Source organism: Camelus bactrianus, chromosome 1 (genome assembly GCF_048773025.1).
Source record: "Camelus bactrianus isolate YW-2024 breed Bactrian camel chromosome 1, ASM4877302v1, whole genome shotgun sequence".
In the NCBI taxonomy this organism is placed as follows: domain Eukaryota; kingdom Metazoa; phylum Chordata; class Mammalia; order Artiodactyla; family Camelidae; genus Camelus; species Camelus bactrianus.
Window position 1 is genome coordinate 70,749,012 of NC_133539.1, and position 20,752 is coordinate 70,769,763.

The following is a 20,752-nucleotide window of genomic DNA, read 5'->3' on the forward strand; positions in this document are numbered from 1 at the left end:
ATAATAGTATAGTGCAATGGTTAGTTAAGAGCTGGACTCTGAAGTCAGAAAAACGTGGATTGGAGTTCTGGCCCCACATTTTATCAGCAGTATTACGGTGGAAAGTCACTTTAACTTCTCTCAGCCTAAATTTCCTCATCTAAAAAAATGGGGATAAAAACAGTATCTACCTCCTGGTGTTGCTCTGAGAGTTAAACAAAAATGAACATCATACCCTTTACACAGTACTTGGCATGTAGTATATATATCTAGTGAATCTTTGTCAAAATCCCTTTTTTGTACCCTTAGCATTTTGGGAAGCACATTCTGGACCTAACTAGCCTCCTTTGTGATAGTCTTATAGATTCTTGATGGCTTTGGCAAATACCTTTGTTTATCTCTCTCTCCATCTTTGGTAGCTGTTCTGTGTTTTGTAGACAGATACTTCTCTCAATATTCTTCCCCATTTCCTGTCTCTTTGAATTGTTTTTGGTTATAACATCAAAATTAAAGAATTTCTTCTTTGTGAGCCCATTAGTATTTTGGAGGCTATAACCATGAATGTTTGCCTATATTTTTTTCTGAAATATCTGCTTTCTAAAATACAGGATTCATACTGAGTGTATTTTTCATTATTAGTCTTTAAAATAAAATAATTTTTCTATCAAGAGTCTATCCCTTCTACTTCCCTAATCACTGGTTACAAAGTAAATCCATAGTAACAGTTCCCACCATTGTTTCCTTTACCTCCTATGAGATTAAATCATTAATAAATAAAAAGTTATTAGATACTCGTTCAGCAAAGTGAAACTTCCAACAAATATCTAGATGATTAAGGAACACATTACTACAGTTTGTTTCTCAGTAAACTTTATGACATCTGCTTTCGAAGCCATCATCTACTCTGTCGTGCTGAAATTTTTTTCATATTTCTCCATCAGAATATCACTTTTGTTCCTTTCTTCTTTTATAGTTCTCTGCCATGTTCTTTGCCAGCACAGTGGTTTCCATATCACGCGCCTGCACGCACACACGCCCCCTTAGCCCCTCCTAGCATTCCCTATTGGGTATTTTTTTTCTACAAAGTATACCTCCCAACACAAGAGTTTTTACACGAATACCATCCTACTGCTTGGCAATAGGTAGCCTCTTGTTAAAATACTAAATTTTCTTTTCTATATATACTGCATTGGTACACAAAATCATTTTTATACAAGGTACTGTTCCCACACAGTTTTGTCTCCAAATGCTTTCTTTCTGCCATGTTTTCCTCCTAAGTTATCTATTTTTATAACTTTATATAGGTTCCTTCTTCTTTACTGAGAAATTTAATGAGCTTCCAGCCAAAAGGCAATGAAAGTTAATCCTCCCAGAAGTCCACTACTGTGGCATTAAGGAGTGCAGTTCAAGAAACCAAATTCTGCTCTGAGACTTTCCAATTGTTAATTGCCACATCTACCCTTGTCTTCCAAAGTTAAGAGCAACAAATGGAGATATAAAAAGATATGAGCTGTGCCTACTCCACAAAACTTCAAAACCCTTTATTTCTCCTCAATACTTCCATTAATATACACAAGAAAAGTTATTTTGGGTAGACTCTCAACTTTAAGATAGCAAGGACCACATACGTTTTACACACTATTGCCTAGTGCCTAGTACGTATCAGACCAAGAGTTAGACACAATTTGGCCCAAGGGCCAAGTCCTGCCCACAGCCTGAATGGCTCACAACTAAGAATGGTTTTTACATTTTCAAAGGGTTGTTTAAAAACAAACAAATTTTTAAAAATCATAAAGAAGAATATGTGACAGAGACCAAATGTGCCCCACAAAGCCTGTATTTTACTATCTGGGTCTTTTTAGAAAATGTTTGCTGACCTCTGTATTAGACCCTCAAATATCTGTTAAAAAGAGGAGGCAGGGGGTGGGGAAGAAGCTCTCTGAATGGGGAAGAAGAAACAGAAATCTGCAACAAATATATTTGGAGATCACTGCAAACAGTAAAACTCACATAATAAACACTGTGCAAGTCTTTAAAGCATTCCTGGTCTTCCATTTTCACTGAGTTTCAAGAGAAACTAAAGGTTTTTCATTAGTATATTCAAGAGATCATATTTATTTTTTGTAACTGATCTATTCTTGAGTCACAGGTGCTCCTAGAACTAAATTTAAACGTTGGCAGTACACTTCTTTTCCAAATAGCCTAGTTAACATAAGTGTCAGTCATCAGCAAGGTGTCAGCCACTGTGAGGTGTCAATTCACAGGTAAGTACCCTTGTACAGACCCTCTCTCCTTCCATGAAGCACCAGGTACCTAAGCACTAACACTCCACAACATTGTACTCATCTGCTCCCATGTGTCTGTACACCTGTTACTTCAAAATTTAATCATTCAGAATGCTCCACAAACTCTGTAATAAAGCTTTGAATACTGAAAAATGTTAAGTAAAACATGAAAGTCCCATTATCAAGTAATATCAAAGAGCAGTACGAGACCTATTCATGGCAACGTCTACTAGAAGCACTTGCAAAGATGTACCTGAAAATGCTGCTCCATCACTTGGATTTTCCCCTGGTCTGGGCACTTTTTCAGAGCTCGATCTGCATAATGGAATAGGATTTCTACCATCTGTAAGGAAAACAGCCTTGTGTAGAAATTAAAACATATCTCTAACGTTTTTCAATACTTAATATATTAGATTCTCTTAACTAATAATGCTTTGTTATTGTATTAAAAATATAATGAAAAAATTTAGTAGCTTTATGTCCCAATTTTTTTTAACCTAGTCTAATTTCTTTCAGCCTTAGGGCTGGTACCAATTTGCTAATCTTTCCTAATAAATACCCCCAGGTTCCAGACCTCATTAATACACATATTGCTCAGGAAAAAAAAAAGATGAGGTTTAGCTCTTTAGTGATCCTCTGCATAGGTCCTTCCCAGATAGCCAATTCTTTTTACCAGTTACTGAGAAAATCATTTATGAGTCTAAGGAATGACTGATTTCTGTGCATGTTTTCCAAATGTTTATACTAATTTGGAATCTAATGTTCACCAATGCATTTGTACAATAAAAAGGAGAAGGAATGACTATAGTAAATGAATTCAACCAAATTTAGAGTAGGAAAACAAAGCTAATGTTAAATATTAACATTAACCATATTAATGCTAATTAATAATAATAATAAACATCAGCCCCCTCTGCTACCTCAGGCAACATGAATACTTGCACATACAGTATTTCTCATAATTACTAATCGGTTCATAAAGACTAACAAATGTCAATTTTCAGTGAGCTATCACTAGGTTCAGAAATTATCCAGATCCCTGGATTTTCCCCCTCCTTCTGTCTTTTGGTTATTTTACTATTTACCTTCATAAGAGAGTGAGCAAGGGAAAAAAGAAAAGGTGATAAGAAGAAATTTTAAAAGCACTCAAGATAACAAGAGGGAATTATAATCTGATTTGCTTTTTTAGTCTCTCCTTGACTGCAGACATTTACCTAATCATACCCAAATATTATTAGCAAATACCCAAAGCAAATGTGTACTGTAGCCTAGTAAAGACCCTATTAAAATACTTACCCGATCTGCAACAACAGCCTTTCTCTTACCGGCATCCCCTGACAATCCTGCAGAGAAGCAAAATCCGGCATAAAACCAGTTAAACCACATCTTCAGGACTGAAATTGTTCTGGTCTTCTACTTATAACCTATGCTAACAATAGATACAATCCTAACAATCCTTAGGTATCAAAATGTTGGCTAATATGCCATAATAGACCTCCCATCTAGCAGACCAGACAGCATATCAGTATACTTCCCTTTTGTTCTAAATAGTAAATTTTACTTATGAATTGAATTTTTACAGTGTCCTTTAAAATTCTATATCCTGTACATGTCATTAATCTTTTTCACTAAAAGTCTGCAAGGTTTGATAACATCTTAGTTACAAAACACTTATTAACACTTTGGTGAGTGAGTTCTGTAAGTGATTAGCATTATCCATTGTCTCTGCTCCAGAAAATAACATCTGCTACAGTGGTGTTCCATTAACTTACCCACTACTGCTTTTGCTTTTCCTTCATGAAAAGACCATGCGAGAGCCAAGGCTTCCGTGAGACAATCTTGTTTCAGGAGGTGATCCACTCTCTAAAATGAATGAATGAGAGAAGCCAGACTCCTTTGTCTGACCAACCACCGGTCAGAATTCCTATTCTACCTAATCTTTCCAGAAGTTGCTGCTTAGTAGCTAAAATTATTCCAAAACCATGTGAATATCTTATTCCCAAAAATAATTTCTTAAAGCACTGGACAGTACAGTGATTGTAAAGGCTAGTATAAGCAGTCACAAGACCTAAAAATGAAAAGAGGAAACAGCTGGAATGTCACTGTAGCAGAAATGGCTAGGTGTTTAATCATAACGTCTAGTTGCTCCTTCCTCCTTAGTAACAAATCTCAAGTTTACATGAGACAGCAATATACCAGTTAAAGGACATTTCTAAGACTCCCCTGCAGCCACTTTGGGCCATGTGACTAAGTTCTGGCCAACAATAGGTAAGTGGAAGTGTTATTTGGTATTTCTGGGATGTCACCCTAAAAGGACAGGGCCAGTCCTTCTCTTTCCTCCTTCCTGGAATGTAAACTTAACAGCTGGAGCTCCAGCAGTCATGCTGGAACATAAAATGACCTTGAGACTAGAATCCACACATAAGGATGGTAGAAAAGTGTAGTATGCCAAAGACCACGGAGCTGCCACACTAGCCACAGACTGCCTACCTCCACACTGCTTTTACATAAGAGAGAAATCTTCTTCACACCACTGTTATTTTGAATTTTCTGATATACATAGCCAGGCCTAATGCTGACTTACAGTCAGTTCTATCAAATCAAGTACATAAGAGTTATAATGGTTTTGATGTACACTTTTGAAACTAAAAAGCACAAATCCAGGGGAGTGGGTATAGCTCAGTGGTAGAGCACATGCTTAGCATACACAAGGTCCTGGGTTCAATCCCCAGGACCTCCATTAAAAAACAAATATAAATAAACAAATAAATTTAATTACCTACCTCCATCCAAAAAATTTTAAAAAGTAAAAAAATTAAAAATTAAAAAGCACAAATCCAAATAATCTTTTTCTGCAAAGTCAAAACAAAACTGTTAAGATGCTCTCAATTCGATAGTGCTAACATATAATAAAATTACTTTGAACTCACCTCTCTCCAGCTCCTCAGCATCATCACATAAACAGACTGGAAAATAAAGAGAAGGAAATTAAAATGATCATCTTTAACGAACTCATTTGAGAGACATGTATGTCTCAGTCCCACACCTATTTTACATCTCTTTAAGTAAAAATATTTCATACTACAGTTAGAAGCATTTACTAAAGGGTCTTCAAGGGCCCACATTAAAGAGTAAATCAAACATGTAAAAAGTAAATTAAGTCTAAGAAGGAGTTAATTCCACAGAAAAGGAACAAGGAAAGTCCAATCTCCCAACATATTTCTCCATGTTAGGTTAAAAAAAAAACTCCCAAGAACAAATTGATAACACAAAAAGTTCCTATAAGAAGTCAAATGTCTCAATGCATTTTAGTATACTCTAAGCTGCTGTAAGCTAAAGGACATCTTAATTACATGACAAATAAATATGATAAGGTATATTCTGGTCATGAAAACATAAATGTGAAAGAAGATTATTAAAGTATACCTCTGAATAAAGAAAATAAACATCCCACAAACCAGAACCTAAACAAAAGTAAAAATACAATATGTCTAAAATGAGAGGAAATAAATTAGTTAAAAATCACGACCATATAAACCCTAAAAGTTTTAGATTACTGCTGATCAATATTCACTTTGTAATGCACCACCCTCTTTACCAGCAACCTCCTCCAGCCCCATCTATCCTGAAACAAACAAATGCCAAGTCAGAGTGGAAGAACTTACTTTTGTCCCCAAATAAAAGATCTGACCACCATAGCTACTGATGGATTGATAACAAGCCTTCTCTCCAACCAAAGCCTATAAAAAAATTAAAAAGGCAAAATTACATGCATTAGAAGTCTCAAGTTTTAAAGAATATGAATTACGAGGCAACATTTTACGTCAACACGGTTTCATCCCATAAGTGAGTCGGGGGGAAATGCCAATCAAATACCAGTCTGTCAGTGGAAGTAGAAGAAAAGAGAAAGTGCAAAAAGTAATTCTCTGCTTACACATGGTCTTTCTATTTTTCAAAGTAATGGGGAAAGGGAGGAATGCGTCAAGTTCTAAATCTAAAGGACAGCTGTTGTAACCTGCCTACTATTATTGGATGACAAGTAGTCACTGCTTCTGGCAAAGAATAGGGTTAATTGAAAATGGTACCTCCAAGTTCTTTGAAATAAATATCAATGTAAAACACAAGAGAAAACAGGAAGACAAAGCAGCATAGCATAGGAGGATCATCATAGCCCAGCAAATTAGAAATGAAACCTACTTTCTGGTCAATCTGGGTTGCAAATTTTGGCTGTCATCTACAAGGTATGATTGTAAACAAGTTTCAAACTTCTGACATTAAGTTTTCCCATCTTTGAAAACCATGCAGTTTCTGGGGGGCTTAAATACGTTAAAATGTATAAATCCCCAAAATATATGAGGCCAACAACTGATAACTAGTCATTTTTCTTAACTTTTCATTATAAAAATTTAAAATATATATACAAAGGTAGAGAGAATTAAAAAATGAATCCAATGTAAAACTATCAAGTAATAGTTTTTTCTAATTTTTAAAAAAATTTTTGGTAGGGGAGGTAATTAGATTTATTTATTTTTTAAGTAGCGGTACTAGGGATTGAACCCAGGACCTCGTGCATGCTAAGCATGCTTCCTACCACTGAGCTGCACCCTCCCCCTGCCACATTGATACTTGAATGTTAAACCAGCCCTTGCATGACTTGGATAAACACCATCTGATCAAGATTACTCTTTTTACACACTGCGGGTTTCTATTTGCTAATATTTTACGGATTTTTGCTTCTATGCTTATGAGGACATTGGTCAGTAGTGTTCCTTATTCTAATGTCTTTGGTTTTATTATCAAAGTTAAGCCAGTGTCATAAAAAGAGTTACATGCTCCCTTTTCCTCTATTTTCAAAAAGATTTTGATGTAAAATTGATTTTTTTTTCCCTCAAATATAACAGACTTCCCTAGTGAAGCTATCTGAGCCTGGCCTTTCTTTGTAGGAAATCAGTTAATTTCTTTAATTGATGTACAGCTACACAGATGTAGATTTTTCATTTCTTCTTGAGTCAGCTTTGATAATTTGTGCTTTCCAAAGAATTTTTCCATTTCACCTAAAGTTATTTAATTTATTGGCAAGAACTTATTCAGATTATCTTTTTAATATCTATTAATATATCTTTTTAATACCTCTCATTCCTGATATTAGTAATTACATCTTCTCTTTCTTGATTAGTCTCAATAGAAGCTTATCAATTTTATCTTTTAAAGAACAAGCTTTGGTTTCTTTGATTTTCTCTATTGTTTGCCTATTTTCTACTTAATTGATTTGTGTTCATCTTTTTAATTATTTCTTCCTTTAATCTACTTTTAAGTTTATTGGCTTTTCTCTATTTCCTTAATTAAGACAGAAACTTAGATCACTAACTTGATGTTCTTTACTAACATAAGTATCTAATGCTGTAAATTACTCTCAAAAAACTGATCTAATTGTAGACCATATATTTTTGATATGTTGTGTTTTCACTTTCACTTAGTTAAGAATATATTCTAATATCCTTTGAGATTCCTTCTTTCACTGACAGGTCATTTATAAAAGTGTTATTTAACTTCCAAATATTTGGGTTTTCTCCAAATTTACCCTGATAATTCCTTCAACAATTTGCTGTAGTTTATTTTATGGTCTAGCATATAATTTATAGGACGCCCTATGTGCACTTGAAAAAGTGTGTAATTTGCTTTTGTTGGGTGAAATATTCTATAAATATCAGGTAAGTCAAGTTGGTCAATAATTTTTTTTAAATCTTGTATGCCCTTGATGGCTTTCTGTCTATTAATTGTATTAATTACTGAGAAAGTAGTTTTGAAATTTCCAAACTATAATTTTGGATTTCTGTTTCTCTTTTTAGTTTTGCTAGTTTTTGTTCCATATATTTTGAAGGTCTGTTATTGGGTGCTCACACTTTTAAGATTATTATGTCTCCTTGATAAAGTAACCTGTTTTTATCAATCTGAAATTTCTCTTTATTTCTTATCGATATTCCCTACTCTGAAATCTACTTAATCTGATATTAATATAGCCATTCTAAAGATCAGTGTTTGCATGATATGTCTTTTTCCTTCCCCTTACTTTTAATTTGTCTATGTCTTTGTATCTAATGTTTTTTATAGATAGCACATAGTTGGTTCTTGCTTTTTTCTACAGTCTGGTATTCCCTGCCTTTTAATTGAAATGTTTAAACTACTTCTATTTCCTATAATTACTGGGAGAGTTGGGTTTAGATTTATTATCTTATTGTTTTCTACTTGTACTATCTGTTCTTTTTTATGCTTCATTGAATTTAATATTTTTTAACATTCCATTTTGTTGCTACTATTGTAAAGTCATACTTTTTTTGGTGACTGCTCCAGTGTTTACAATATGCAGCTTTAACTCATCTCAGTCTACATTTTATAAAATTTTATTTTATTGAGTTATAGTCAGTTTACAATGTTGTCAATTTCTAGGGTAGAGCACAATTTTTCAGTTATACATGAACGTACATATATTCATTGTCACATTCTTTTTCCCCGTGAGCTACCACGAGATCTTGTATCTATTTCCCTGTGCTATACAGTATAAACTTGTTTATTTATTCTATATATACCTTTAAGTATCTACAAATTTCAAACTCCCAGTCTGTCCCTTCCCACCCACCTCCCCACTGACAACCACAAGTTTGTACTCTACGTCTATGAGTCTGTTTCTGTTTTGTATTTATCTTCATTTGTCTTTTTCTTTTCTTTTCTTTAGATTCCACATATAAGCAATATCATATGGTATTTTTCTTTCTCTTTCTGGCTTACTTCACTTAGAATGACATTCTCCAGGGACATCCATGTTGCTGCAAATGGCATTATGTTATCATTTTTAATGGCTGAATAGTATTTCATTGTATAAATATACCACATCTTCTTTATCCAGTCATCTGACAATGGATATTTAGGCTCTTTCCATGTCTTGGCTATTGTAAATAGTGCTGCTATGAACACTGGGGTTCAGGTGTCTTTTTGAAGTAGGGTTCCTTCTGGATATATGCCCAGGAGTGGGATTACTGGGTCATATGTAAGTCTATTCCTAGCCTTCTGAGGAATCTCCATACTGTTTTCCACAATGGCTGCACCAAACTGCATTCCCATCAGCAGTGTAGGAGGGTTCCCTTTTCTCCACACCTCTCCAGCATATATCATTTGTGGACTTTTGAATGATGGCCATTCTGTCAGTCTACATTTAAATATTATACTATTCGATATATAATGTAATAATCTTACAATGATATAGTTCTGTCCCCTACTCCCTACTGGCATATACTATTTTTGTTATACTATTATCTCTACTTACCATAAACAGTACATTATTTTTGTTTTAAACATTCAACTGCTTTTTAAATTACAGCTTTGAAGTATAATTTATATACCACAAAATTTACTCATTAAGAGTGCAATAATTTTTAGTAAATATACTGTTGTTCAACCATCACCAAAATCCAGTTTCAGAACATTTCCACCATTCCACAAGGATCTCTTTTACCCATTTTCAGTCAATCCCCATTCCTACTCCCAGTCCCCATTGTACTGTCTTTATAAACCTGTCTTTTCTGAAATTTCATATAAATAGAATCAAACAATATGTGGTCTTTCCATATGGCTTCTTTCACTTAACACAGTATTTCTGAGGTCTATCCATGTTGTAGCATGTGTCAATAGCTCATCTTTTTTACTGAGAAATAGCATTCTATTACATGGCTATGACACATTTTGTTTATCCATTTATCAATTGGTGGACATTTAGACTGTTTCGACCTTTTGGCTATTATGAATAATGCTGCTATAAACATTTGTGTACAAGTATTTGTGTGGACATATGTCTTTGCTTCTCTAGGGTAGCTACCTAGGAACAGTACTGCTCAGTCATATGGAATCTTTATGTTTAATATTTTGAGGAACTGCCAAAACATTTTCCACAGTGGCTGCACCATGTCCCACAAGCAATATATGAGAGTTCTAGTTTTCCCGCATCCTAATCTACAGTTGTTACTCCCTGTCTTTTTGATTACAGTCATCCTGGTGGGTATGAGTGGTATCTCACTGTGGTTTTTATTTGCATTTCCCTAATGATTGATGATCCTGAGCATCTTGTCATATGCTTATTGGCCATTTGTGTATCTTCTTTGGAGATTGCTGAAGATTGTTTCTGATGAGAAATCTGCTCTTACATTTATTATTGCTCCTCTGCATGTGAACTTTTTTCTTTGCCTCCTTTAATATTTTCCTCTTTCCAACTCATTGGATCAACCTATGTATGGTTTTCCTTATTTTACTTGTGTTTGTGTTCATTGAGCTTCTTGAAATTTGTGTTTATTGTTTTGGAAGTTTTTGACCATTATTTAACCTAACCTTTTTCTCTCCTCTTCTTCAGAGATTTCAACTACACATATATTAGGCTACTTGGTGCTGTCTCATAGGTTATTAACACTATTTTTTTTTTAATTACTTATTCTGTTTCATTTTGGATAGATTCTACTGCTGTACCTTCAAATTTTTTCCTGCAATATCTATACTCTGCTGTTAATCCCATTCAGGGTATTTTTTATCTTAAGCACTGAAGATTTTATCTCTAGCAGTTAGATTTGCATCTTTTTTAATATCTCCAAGTCTCTACTTAACTTTTGGACATATGGACTATAGTTATAATAACTGTTATGTCCTTGGTCTGCTAATTCTAACATCTGTTTCAGGTCTATGTCAGTTTTGATTGATCTTTCTCATCGTAAGTTGTGGTTTTCTTCTTCTCTGCATGCCTAGGAATCTAGGCATGGCAGACATTGTGAATTTTACCTTGTTGAGTTCTGGAAATTACTGTATTCCTATTAATATTTTTGCACTTTGTTCTGAAAGGTAGTTAAGTTACTTGGAAAGAGTTTGATCCTTCCTGACCTTGTTGTTAGTGGGGACCAGAGCAGTGTTTGTTCCTAATTACTCCAACTACTGAGGCAAGATGGCCCTGAGTACTCTGCCCAATGCCCAGTGAATCATGAAGTTTTCCATGTGGCTGGTGTAAACAAGCCAGTGTGAGCACTAGATATAGTTCCTTCTATATCTTTCAAATATTTCTTTCCCTGGCCTTGGGTAGTTCCCTCATATGCATCTGCTGATCAGATGTCTGCTGAACACCCAAGGAGGACCCTTTGCATAGTGCTCTCCTCTCCAGTACTCTGTCCTGAAAACTTGACCCACCTTTGTCTTCCTGCAGTCTCAGCTCTGGCTCAACTCATGGAGTCCTCCAGGCTCCAGGTGGATTCCTCCTCCTTGAGCCACAGACTAGAAACACTCCCAAGACAATCATAGGTCTCAGGTCACTTGTCTCCCATTTTGTCAGGGATCACTGACCTTTATTGTCTGATACCCGGTATCTTGAAAACTATTGTTTCTTTTCTTTTCTTTTTTTTCTGATTTTTTTTTTCTAGACAGGAGAATAAATCCAGTCCCCATTATTCAATCTTGGCTGAAAGTGCAAGTTTAAAGTTCACCAGTATTTTTAATAACCACTCAGACAAAAGAAAATATCTAAGTTTGGGACAATAAATATTCTTACTATAGTGAATTCCATTGCATTACCATTTCTTTTTCTGGATTTTCCTGGTTTCCAAATTCTGAAAATATATATGGAAGACCCTTTCATACATACTCCATGCTCTGAAGTTCTAATAACTTAGGGAGATTTGAGCAATGGCTACATATTATACTGCGGACAACTCATTAAATGTAACAATCATTACTATTTTTTTTCCAAGAAATTACCCAGAGAAGCCTCAAAAGAATCTAAATTTCCTGCTTAAAGATTACTAGTTTAGGAAATATGAGACTGCAATTCAAGGTAAATCAACTGTAAACCACTTATGTAAATTGCTAAAGGCTTTTATTGTCATTGCTTAAAATATAGTAAAATTAATACTAAGATCATAACTTTTGTGTCTTCCTTCTCTGCAGGCTCCTACATTTCATCTACTTCCTATTCCTAAAGAATCTTTCTTTCTCTCAAAGCCATCTTTGCCTTTTTAGTGACCACAGCCTCCATACCTGTTCAACCCTTTACCAAGCACTGAAATATTTCCAAAGCCTCACAGGCTACCTGTCTCCCTAGTCATTCATTCCTTAAGTCTATCAGGCTTGTTGCTACCACATTAAACTTTCTAAAATATTTTGTTTTTATTAAATTTCTTTCTCATAAATTTTCAATTTCATTTCATCATTTTGGTATAAAACTTCTTTGGTATTAAAATAGTCACATTTCTGGATAGAAGGTAACAGAAATTATTTCAGTTTTAGTTCACATTCCTGAAAACTTACACACTCACATCCACTTCACCCTAGTTAACGGCCCTTAAGGAAACACCTCAAGACATAAAGATAACTCCTCTGAGTTCCTATTTTTAAAGCATAACAACAACAAAATACCAAGTTTATCTAAGCAGTACCAAGATAATGGATTGCCCTTACCAGTGCCTGGCTCACATTTCCTCCAGTGGCTAGTGATTTGAAATGGCTGCTATTATAGACCAACTGAACTTCTGAGATCTCCACTGTCTCCAATTCCTCTTGAGTTTGCCGATCAATCACATGCAACTTCTCTACACTGTCCAAGAGCACAATTGTGCGTGAGTTTATCCACTGTAATTCAAACACACAACACAAAAGTGAAGCCCATCCCACACCACCATCCAGGACAAGAAAGCTTGGTCCCTCAGTTAAATTACACTGAGGACCTTATTCATTTAATTAATAACTTGATGACAACACATTTACAGCAAGAACTACTCAGGGACAGCCCAGAGAACAGCAGGTGCACAGCACAGTATTGAGTTTTGATGGTATTAAAATGACTCATAATGTAAAAGGCTAACAGCTCTAATAAATATTATGGGATATATTGTTTTTTAATAAAAAATTTTAAAAGGTACACTGGCACAATGACACTTAAGCAAAGTGACCAAGTTTACATTTCTAGTGTTTCTGACATTGTAATCAATCAATAGGGCAAATGAAACCTTGTAAACCTAGCTGGCCAATGATTGCTAGCATTTAAGCAACATACATTTTAAAATAGAATCTATTTAAAATACGTATTTCCTTCAAAACATATCTACAAGTTATGGGAGAGTTCTTTGCTTTCTATTTCTCTATATATTCTGAATTTTCTTTAGTAAGTACTATTACAGTTTTAAAAGTAATAACTTAATAATATTAAAAATCTTCTGAAGGATACCATTTTGATAAATTTCTTGGGTTATGTATAAGATTTCTATTTTCAAAATATTTTTTTGAAAAATCTCAATTTCTCCCCAAGAAATAAATAAAGCCTTAAAATCTCAATTAGAATTCAAAATTAGACAGAACAAAGTGCTTCCCCTGCACTTTCTCTCTCTGGTATTCATTTTGATTTATTTATATGATCTATTCCCATGTTATAAGAAATTACTTGCATAATACCATATCAAAGGCAATCAAGTTCAAAATGATCAATTCTCTTTTAATTATGCTGAATATATACTTTATACTGTGTAGTGAGTGGCTGCTCTAAGGGAAGGGCTTGGTTTGGTTTTCAAAAACAATTCTCAGAAAACAGAGAGTTTGACATTCAAACAATCTACAAAGAGCTTTTTTTAAGATGCTCTCTTGATTACTTTAAGAAACAAAGTGTCATTTGGGATAGACATTATTTAGCCTTATACAACCTTAGTCAAGTGCTAGTTTTTAGATACTTTCAGAGGGCACCTGGTTAAAAGAGAAAGAATGACAAAAATGTTAGCAGGTTTAGCAATTATAGAGATTAGACCCTCACAATTCTAAGTGCTGATGTGTTGTAAACAAGCCTTTTAAAGGGAATTAACAAAGCAATGCAGTTAGTGTCCACATCATGGATAACATACAAGACAAATGAAAAACACCGAATATCCTACTGTCAGGAGAATGGCTACTTGCGGTTGGGAAAAATTTTTCCAGGGACAGAACCATATGCAGATTTTTAAAGTGCTGCATCTCAAACATCTTAAATGGAAGCGATGATGAATTCTAAAAAACTATGTTAGATGATTCAATGACAAGTTCTGGTGATGTTATATACATATTGGAAGAGGCTGAACAAAATAATTTCATGAAATGTGTATGAAAAAAGTATTATAAATCAATAGTCTGTATATGAGATTAAAAGGCAATGTGCAACTAAATTAATAAATCATCTATTATAAAAGTTGATACAAAAAGAAATAATCTTTTTTTTTAATCAAAAAGTTGCTCAGGACTGAGACGCATGGTAGAGAATTCTGCAAAGTTTTTAGCCACAAGAAAAGAATAATTCCTGAACCAGTAAGGGCAAGCTTAGAAGTACAAAAATGTGTTTACAAAGAAAGCCTGGCAATGATCCTGAAGAAATGATTCTAATCTCCCCTTTGAGTTAATCAGAATATTAAAAAAAAATCTTTTGCTGATCCTGCCAGTGTTCAGCAGGATTTAAGGTTGAAAGACAATAAAAATAATGTGGCATCACACCAAGCTCAGCCTTTATTCAATATGAACGGGACCTCACTGCTGTCATTTTATAGACTCTCAAAGGTCATGGTTCACAGCAAAAATCCCTAACACAGCATGGACTCAAAACAATTACATAAAATAAATGAGGATATTTCATTTCAATTATACTCACAGTAAAGTTGATGAGGTCATAGTACAGGTGAAGATGCTTTTGCTTAGTAACATGTATTGCTCCAGATTCGTCTCTCTTAACCTGGTAATGAAATAAAAACAATCCAAATATCAGCTATCGTTTGAGACTTTGCCCTTGACTAGATGACTAGTCTTTCATTTAGTCAATCCACCTAGAAAATGATTTTCATACATAGATAAGACAAAAATATTGATAATTAAAGAAACTATTATACAAATGAAAAAAATCATTCTCACCGCGATCTGTACCAAAATCCAAGATGTGCCTGATCAGGGGTCTGCTTGTCAGTTTAAGCAGACCTCATTTTATCGCACTTCACTGCACTTTGCAGATACTACTTGTGTTCACAAATCGAAGGTTTGTGGCAATCCTGTGTTGATCAAATCATTCAGCACCATTTTTCCAACAGCATTTGCTCACTTCATGTCTCTGTGTCACATTTTGGTAATTCTTGCCACAGTTCAAACTTTTTATTATTATTATATTAGTGATGGTGATCTGTTTTCAGGGATCTTTGATGTTCCTATCATAAAACTGGCATTTTTTTAAGCAATAAAGCATTTTTAAGAGAAGGTATGTACTTTTTTTTTTTTTTAGAGATAATGCTATGGAACACTTAATAGACTACAGCATAATGTAAACATAACTTTTATATGCACTGGGAAGCCAAATAATTTGTATGACTCACTTTATTGCAAAATTTGTGCTTTATTGCAGTGGTCTGGAATTGAACCCACAGTACCTCTGAAGTATGTCTGTACTGGCAAATGCTGTAATGTAACATTCATTCTGTCATAATTCAGAATAACCTAACTCATCACATCAATGACTGTATTTAGCTAGAGTTAAAGCATAAAATGGGACTGGTGACAAGTTGTGAAAAAGTCAAACAAAAGTTCATTGAAAGAGAAAACACTGCTGCAGTGACAAAACGAGACTTTTCTAAAGTATGACATTATTACAGCTCAAACAGCCCCAAATCTCCCCCCAAAAAACTCAAGTGTCAATATTTTACTTATATATGCATATACATAAATATACACTCTGTAACCTTCAATCAGCCTTATAATTTGCTCTCTCACCTTCTGTTCCAAGGTGACAGAGCACTGAAGAAGAGAGACACACAGCACAATGACCTGCCTGAAATTCAGGACATTCAATTCAACCTGGGTTTTCTTGCATACCCCTCACAGTAATGTCCTTGACGTCTTCCTTTCCTTTTAAGTCTCAATTCCTCTTTGCCTTCTAGTCCTGTCACTTGCAGTGTTGACCTCACCAGATATCTTAACAACTGACATCACTGATGTGAACCCTCCGTGTATTCCATCTTCAGTTCCTAAGTCACTTTCTCCGTAAGAAAGGATGCTCTGGTAAAAGGAACATGGGATCTAAAGCCATGTGTTTAAGAGTAAGTTCTGCTAACATACCTGTCACCAAGGGCAAATCACTTATTCTTTCAGTTTCCTCATTTGTAAAATGAAAACAAGACAGCACCAAATTATTCTTATCTTGTATATGTTGAAAGTGCTTCATAAACAAGATCAATGGCAACATTAATTATTCTAAGATTTGCTAAAGAAAAGCACTTCACCTGTACACACTCTAACTTCTACTCCCTCCATCGCTGTTTAATATACCCCCTCCCTTGCTACCACATTCAATCACTCCTTTGAAACGGTGTTTTCCCTCTTGCTATCAAACATGTCTCTGACTTTCCCACCTTCAAAACAAAACAAAAAACTTTCTTTGATTTACTTCTTCCAGAAAGTTATCCATTCTCTTTCCTCTTACAACCAAACACTGTACTATGATTGTGAGTCATCTTCTAGACACCCATTTCTTTAACAAGGCTCTACAATCCAGCTTCCACCTCAATTCTGCTGATAATCCCAGCCCTCTGAAAAGCTTCTAAAGAACTACTTCTTGCACATCCTTTGGCCTTATCTTCAGTCTTCTTCCTTGATCTGTCTTTGGTATTGGTATTACCCTGGAATTGATAATGTTCTGAAGCCTCTCTTTCTTGGTCTTCTGTGCAATGCCATACTGTCATATTTCCCCCTCCTACCTCTATGTGCCTTTATAGGAACCTCTTTTCCTATTATCTTTTCTTTTTCCTTTCCCTTTCATGAGCATCCACCAAGGTTGTTTATGCTCAAGCTTTTGATTTTCACAGCTTCAACTACCTTCTTCTGTATCCTGGAATTCTCATTTGCACCCCAGACCTACACTGCCATCTACCCAGAGAACACTCCCCAATACAACACTTGAGAGTCCCACCTTCACTTCCAACTCAATACATTCAATTCTTCCCTAACCTAATTCTTCGAATACTTCATGCTTCTAAAATGCAAAGCCAGAAATGCAATGTTTTGTTCATGTCCTTCATTCCCCAGATCTGGTAAGAAAAGAAGCCTTGTCTTTCCTTCAAAATGCCACCCCTAAATCTCACTGCAACCAACCATCCTTATCTGCAGCCCTCACACTTGCTTTATTATAAGAGCAAAACCTTCTATTTCCCTGCAACTTACTATATAATCTGTTCTTTTGCTATTTCTACAGTAATCTTCTTAAAATGTCACTTTAATCACATCACTTTAATTACCTAAGAACCTGTGATGGTTCCCCATTACCAATCTAGGATAATTATTATACAATCTCGATTAGAGGTCGGCAAACTTTTCCTGTGAAAGGCCATACAGTAAGCATTTTAGGTTCTGCAGACCATACAATCTCTGTCACAACTATTCAACTCTACCACTGCAGTGAGAAAGCAGCTGTAAATAACACATAACTGAATGGGCATGACTGTCTTCCAATAAAACTTTATTTACAAAAACAGGCAGCCAGCCAGATTTGGCCCATGGGCCATAGTTTGCCAACCCCTAATCTAGATCCATGCCATATATTCAGCTTTATACTCCGTAGTAAGTTTCTCCCTGTCACCAATTCTATGAACATTTATTAGGCACCGACAATATACAAGCACTGTCCAAGTGGCTGGAATACAGCAATAGATCTGGTCTTTAGATTTACAGAGCTTTCAGTCTAGTGAGGAAGAAAAAATTAGATAACCCACTTAAAAAGGGCTGAATGTTATCAAAGGAGAAGGTCGTACAGGGTCTGTAGCAGGAAAGGCTAAATGAGGTCATGAGGTCAGGGAACGTGATGCTCAGCACGTGCTAGGATGACATGGAAGAGAGCACAGAGCTTTCCTGGCAGAGGTGTTGGCATATGTGAAGACATCAAGGCCAAAGACTAGCCAGGAAGCTACTCCAGAGCCCAGGCCAAAAATGTCAGTGGTTTAGGCTTGGGAAGAGCAACAGGGGAGACAAAAAGGTTGTAAATTCAGGAGATTCTGGAGACAGAATCAACAGGATGTGGTGATGAAGCAGAAATGAAGGGAGAATGCAACTGATAGAATGCAATTTCTAGATTTCTGGCTGGAGAAACCAGATGGACAGCCGTGCCCTAGCTTCACCAAGCTAGGAAACCCAATAAGAGACTACACAGGCACATTCTTACCTCTGTAACTTCAGTTCATCTTATTTCCCCCAACCTACATATCCACCTCTCCTGTAGCATTTGCCGTATATCCTTCATAAAGTCTTCCATGGCCTCTCTAATCCATAGAAATCTCTTCATACTCTAAACTTATATCAATTTTTAAATTCCCATCACACAGTTGAATCCTTAAACTGTTCTCCTGTGTCATAATAAATTGATTGGTTTTGCCTTTCAAACAATATTTTAAGCTACATGAAAGAAGAAATTTAGTTTTACTTACTTCAATTGTATCCATCACAGCGTGGAGAACACAGCAGGCACACAATGACACCTACTGCCTAATAAGTACACTATATATAGACAGGTAAGCCATTAACACAGACCCATGTACATTCATCTATTTATACAGACACTTAAACCATCAATTATTCATTAGTCAAAGAAAATGAAACTGAGAAATACTCCATGGAGAGGCATGGAGCTGAGGGTGATCAGCTGTTTTCCATGTTAACCACTAAAGCCTCAAATAAAAATTAAATAGGTCACTCTCTCTCCAAAGAATTATGTTTATTATGCATGTTTCTTTGACACAATATTAAATTACTGATGAATCAGAAAAATAATCTAATGATAAAGGACTTTATAACAGATACAGCATCATTTTAGGACTCACCAACAGAAAATGAACTACATCTCCTCTGCAGAAGGCAAGCATGGGATTCACGTAATTATGCACTGCCACAAAGTGCCAGGCCAGCAGTGGAACACTGGAAGGATCCATCTAATCGAGAAGAAAAAAAAGTCATCACAGTAAATAGTCAGAAAAGCAAAGAGAAAATTCCAGTTAAAAACAGCATCTGACTAGCATTCCTTAAACTTCTCCTGATTTCTCATTAAAATTCCAACAGAGCAGGGACTGACTGGGAAGTGTCATGAGGGATCTTTCTTGTGTTGATGGTAATGTTCTACATCTTGACAGAGGTTTGGATTACAAAAGTATATACATTTTTCAAAGTTCAGCAAATGTACACTCAAGATCTGTATGTTTCATGTATGTACATTTTACACCAAAGGAAAAACATCAATAAGCACTGAACTCTAGTTAATTGTATGCATGTCAAATATTTAGGAAAAAGGCCATTGATTTCTGCAATTTACTTGGAAATACATTTTTTAAAAAAACCATAATTTATTCAATGGAATATTACTCAGTCATAAAAAAGAATGGAATATTGTCATTTGCAGCAACATGGATGGACCCAAGGATTATCACACTGAGTGAGTCAGAAAGAGAAAGACAAATACTGTATATCACTTACATGTGGAATCTAAAAAATAATAAAAATGAACTTATTTACAAAACAGAAATAGACTCATAGACACAGAAAATAAACTTTTGGTTACCAAATGGGAAAGAGGGTGGGGAGTATGAGATTTAGATACACACCACTATATATCAAACAGATAAAACAATAAGGATTTACAGCACAGGGAAATATATTCAGTATCTTGTAATAAACTATATTGGAAAAGAACCAGAAAAAATATGTATGTATAACTGAGTCACTTTGCTGTATACCTGAAACACAATATTATAAATCAACTATACGTCAATTAAAAAAACACATAATCTGATGAGTGGATGGAGATGGATAGGTATATAATAAAGGACAGTCAAATGCTAATGATAGAATTTTACAATAATAGGTATATAGATGTTCAATGTGAAATTCTTTCAACTTCTCTATTTGTTTGAAAATGTTCATAATACAATGTTGGGGGAAAATACCAATAAAAACATACCAAAAGATGCAAACACATACCACCACGATAAATCTCAATTAGCCAATGAAGCTCACCTAAGAACCATTAATGGCAATCTAAGCCAGCTTTGCCATCTGAAAGGCAGATCTGCTTCCCCTGGGGCCCAGAAATGCACATTATACCAACAAGTAAACAGAAGAGTGGTCTTCCCTCAGAATATGAAAAGAAAATGTAAGTATGTATATGTATGTATGACTGAAACATTATGCTGTACACCAGAAATTGACACAATGTTGTAAACCGACTATACTTCAATTAAAAAAAAACATAATATGTTCTGAGAAGTATCATCCCCCAGAGTAAAATATCAGAGGCAGAAGAAGCCAAGGAAAGAACAGGTAGTAGCAATTTTTGCTGGCTATTAAGGTGGGGTGTTCTCTATCAGTAGTTCAGTGTCAAAGCTGCAGCTATTTATGGAAGAACTTTAAGGAATAAAGATAGGAAAGTACAGATCTCA

At 35.1% G+C, this 20,752-nt stretch overlaps 1 protein-coding gene across 3 annotated transcripts in view; it reads right to left on the reverse strand.

Moving 5' to 3' along the window:
* Positions 1 to 20,752, reverse strand: part of VPS8 (VPS8 subunit of CORVET complex) — a 222,892-nt gene that overhangs the window by 168,985 nt on the left and 33,155 nt on the right. For all 3 annotated transcript variants that reach the window (XM_045519728.2, XM_010959180.3, XM_045519727.2), the window contains exons 13-20: positions 19,145 to 19,252; positions 14,947 to 15,027; positions 12,744 to 12,914; positions 5,930 to 6,004; positions 5,195 to 5,230; positions 4,037 to 4,127; positions 3,561 to 3,607; positions 2,518 to 2,607 (exon numbers count right to left, since the gene is read on the reverse strand). In XM_045519728.2, coding sequence (XP_045375684.1) covers positions 2,518 to 2,607; positions 3,561 to 3,607; positions 4,037 to 4,127; positions 5,195 to 5,230; positions 5,930 to 6,004; positions 12,744 to 12,914; positions 14,947 to 15,027; positions 19,145 to 19,252 — 699 coding nt within the window. The remainder of the gene's footprint in view (positions 1 to 2,517; positions 2,608 to 3,560; positions 3,608 to 4,036; positions 4,128 to 5,194; positions 5,231 to 5,929; positions 6,005 to 12,743; positions 12,915 to 14,946; positions 15,028 to 19,144; positions 19,253 to 20,752) is intronic.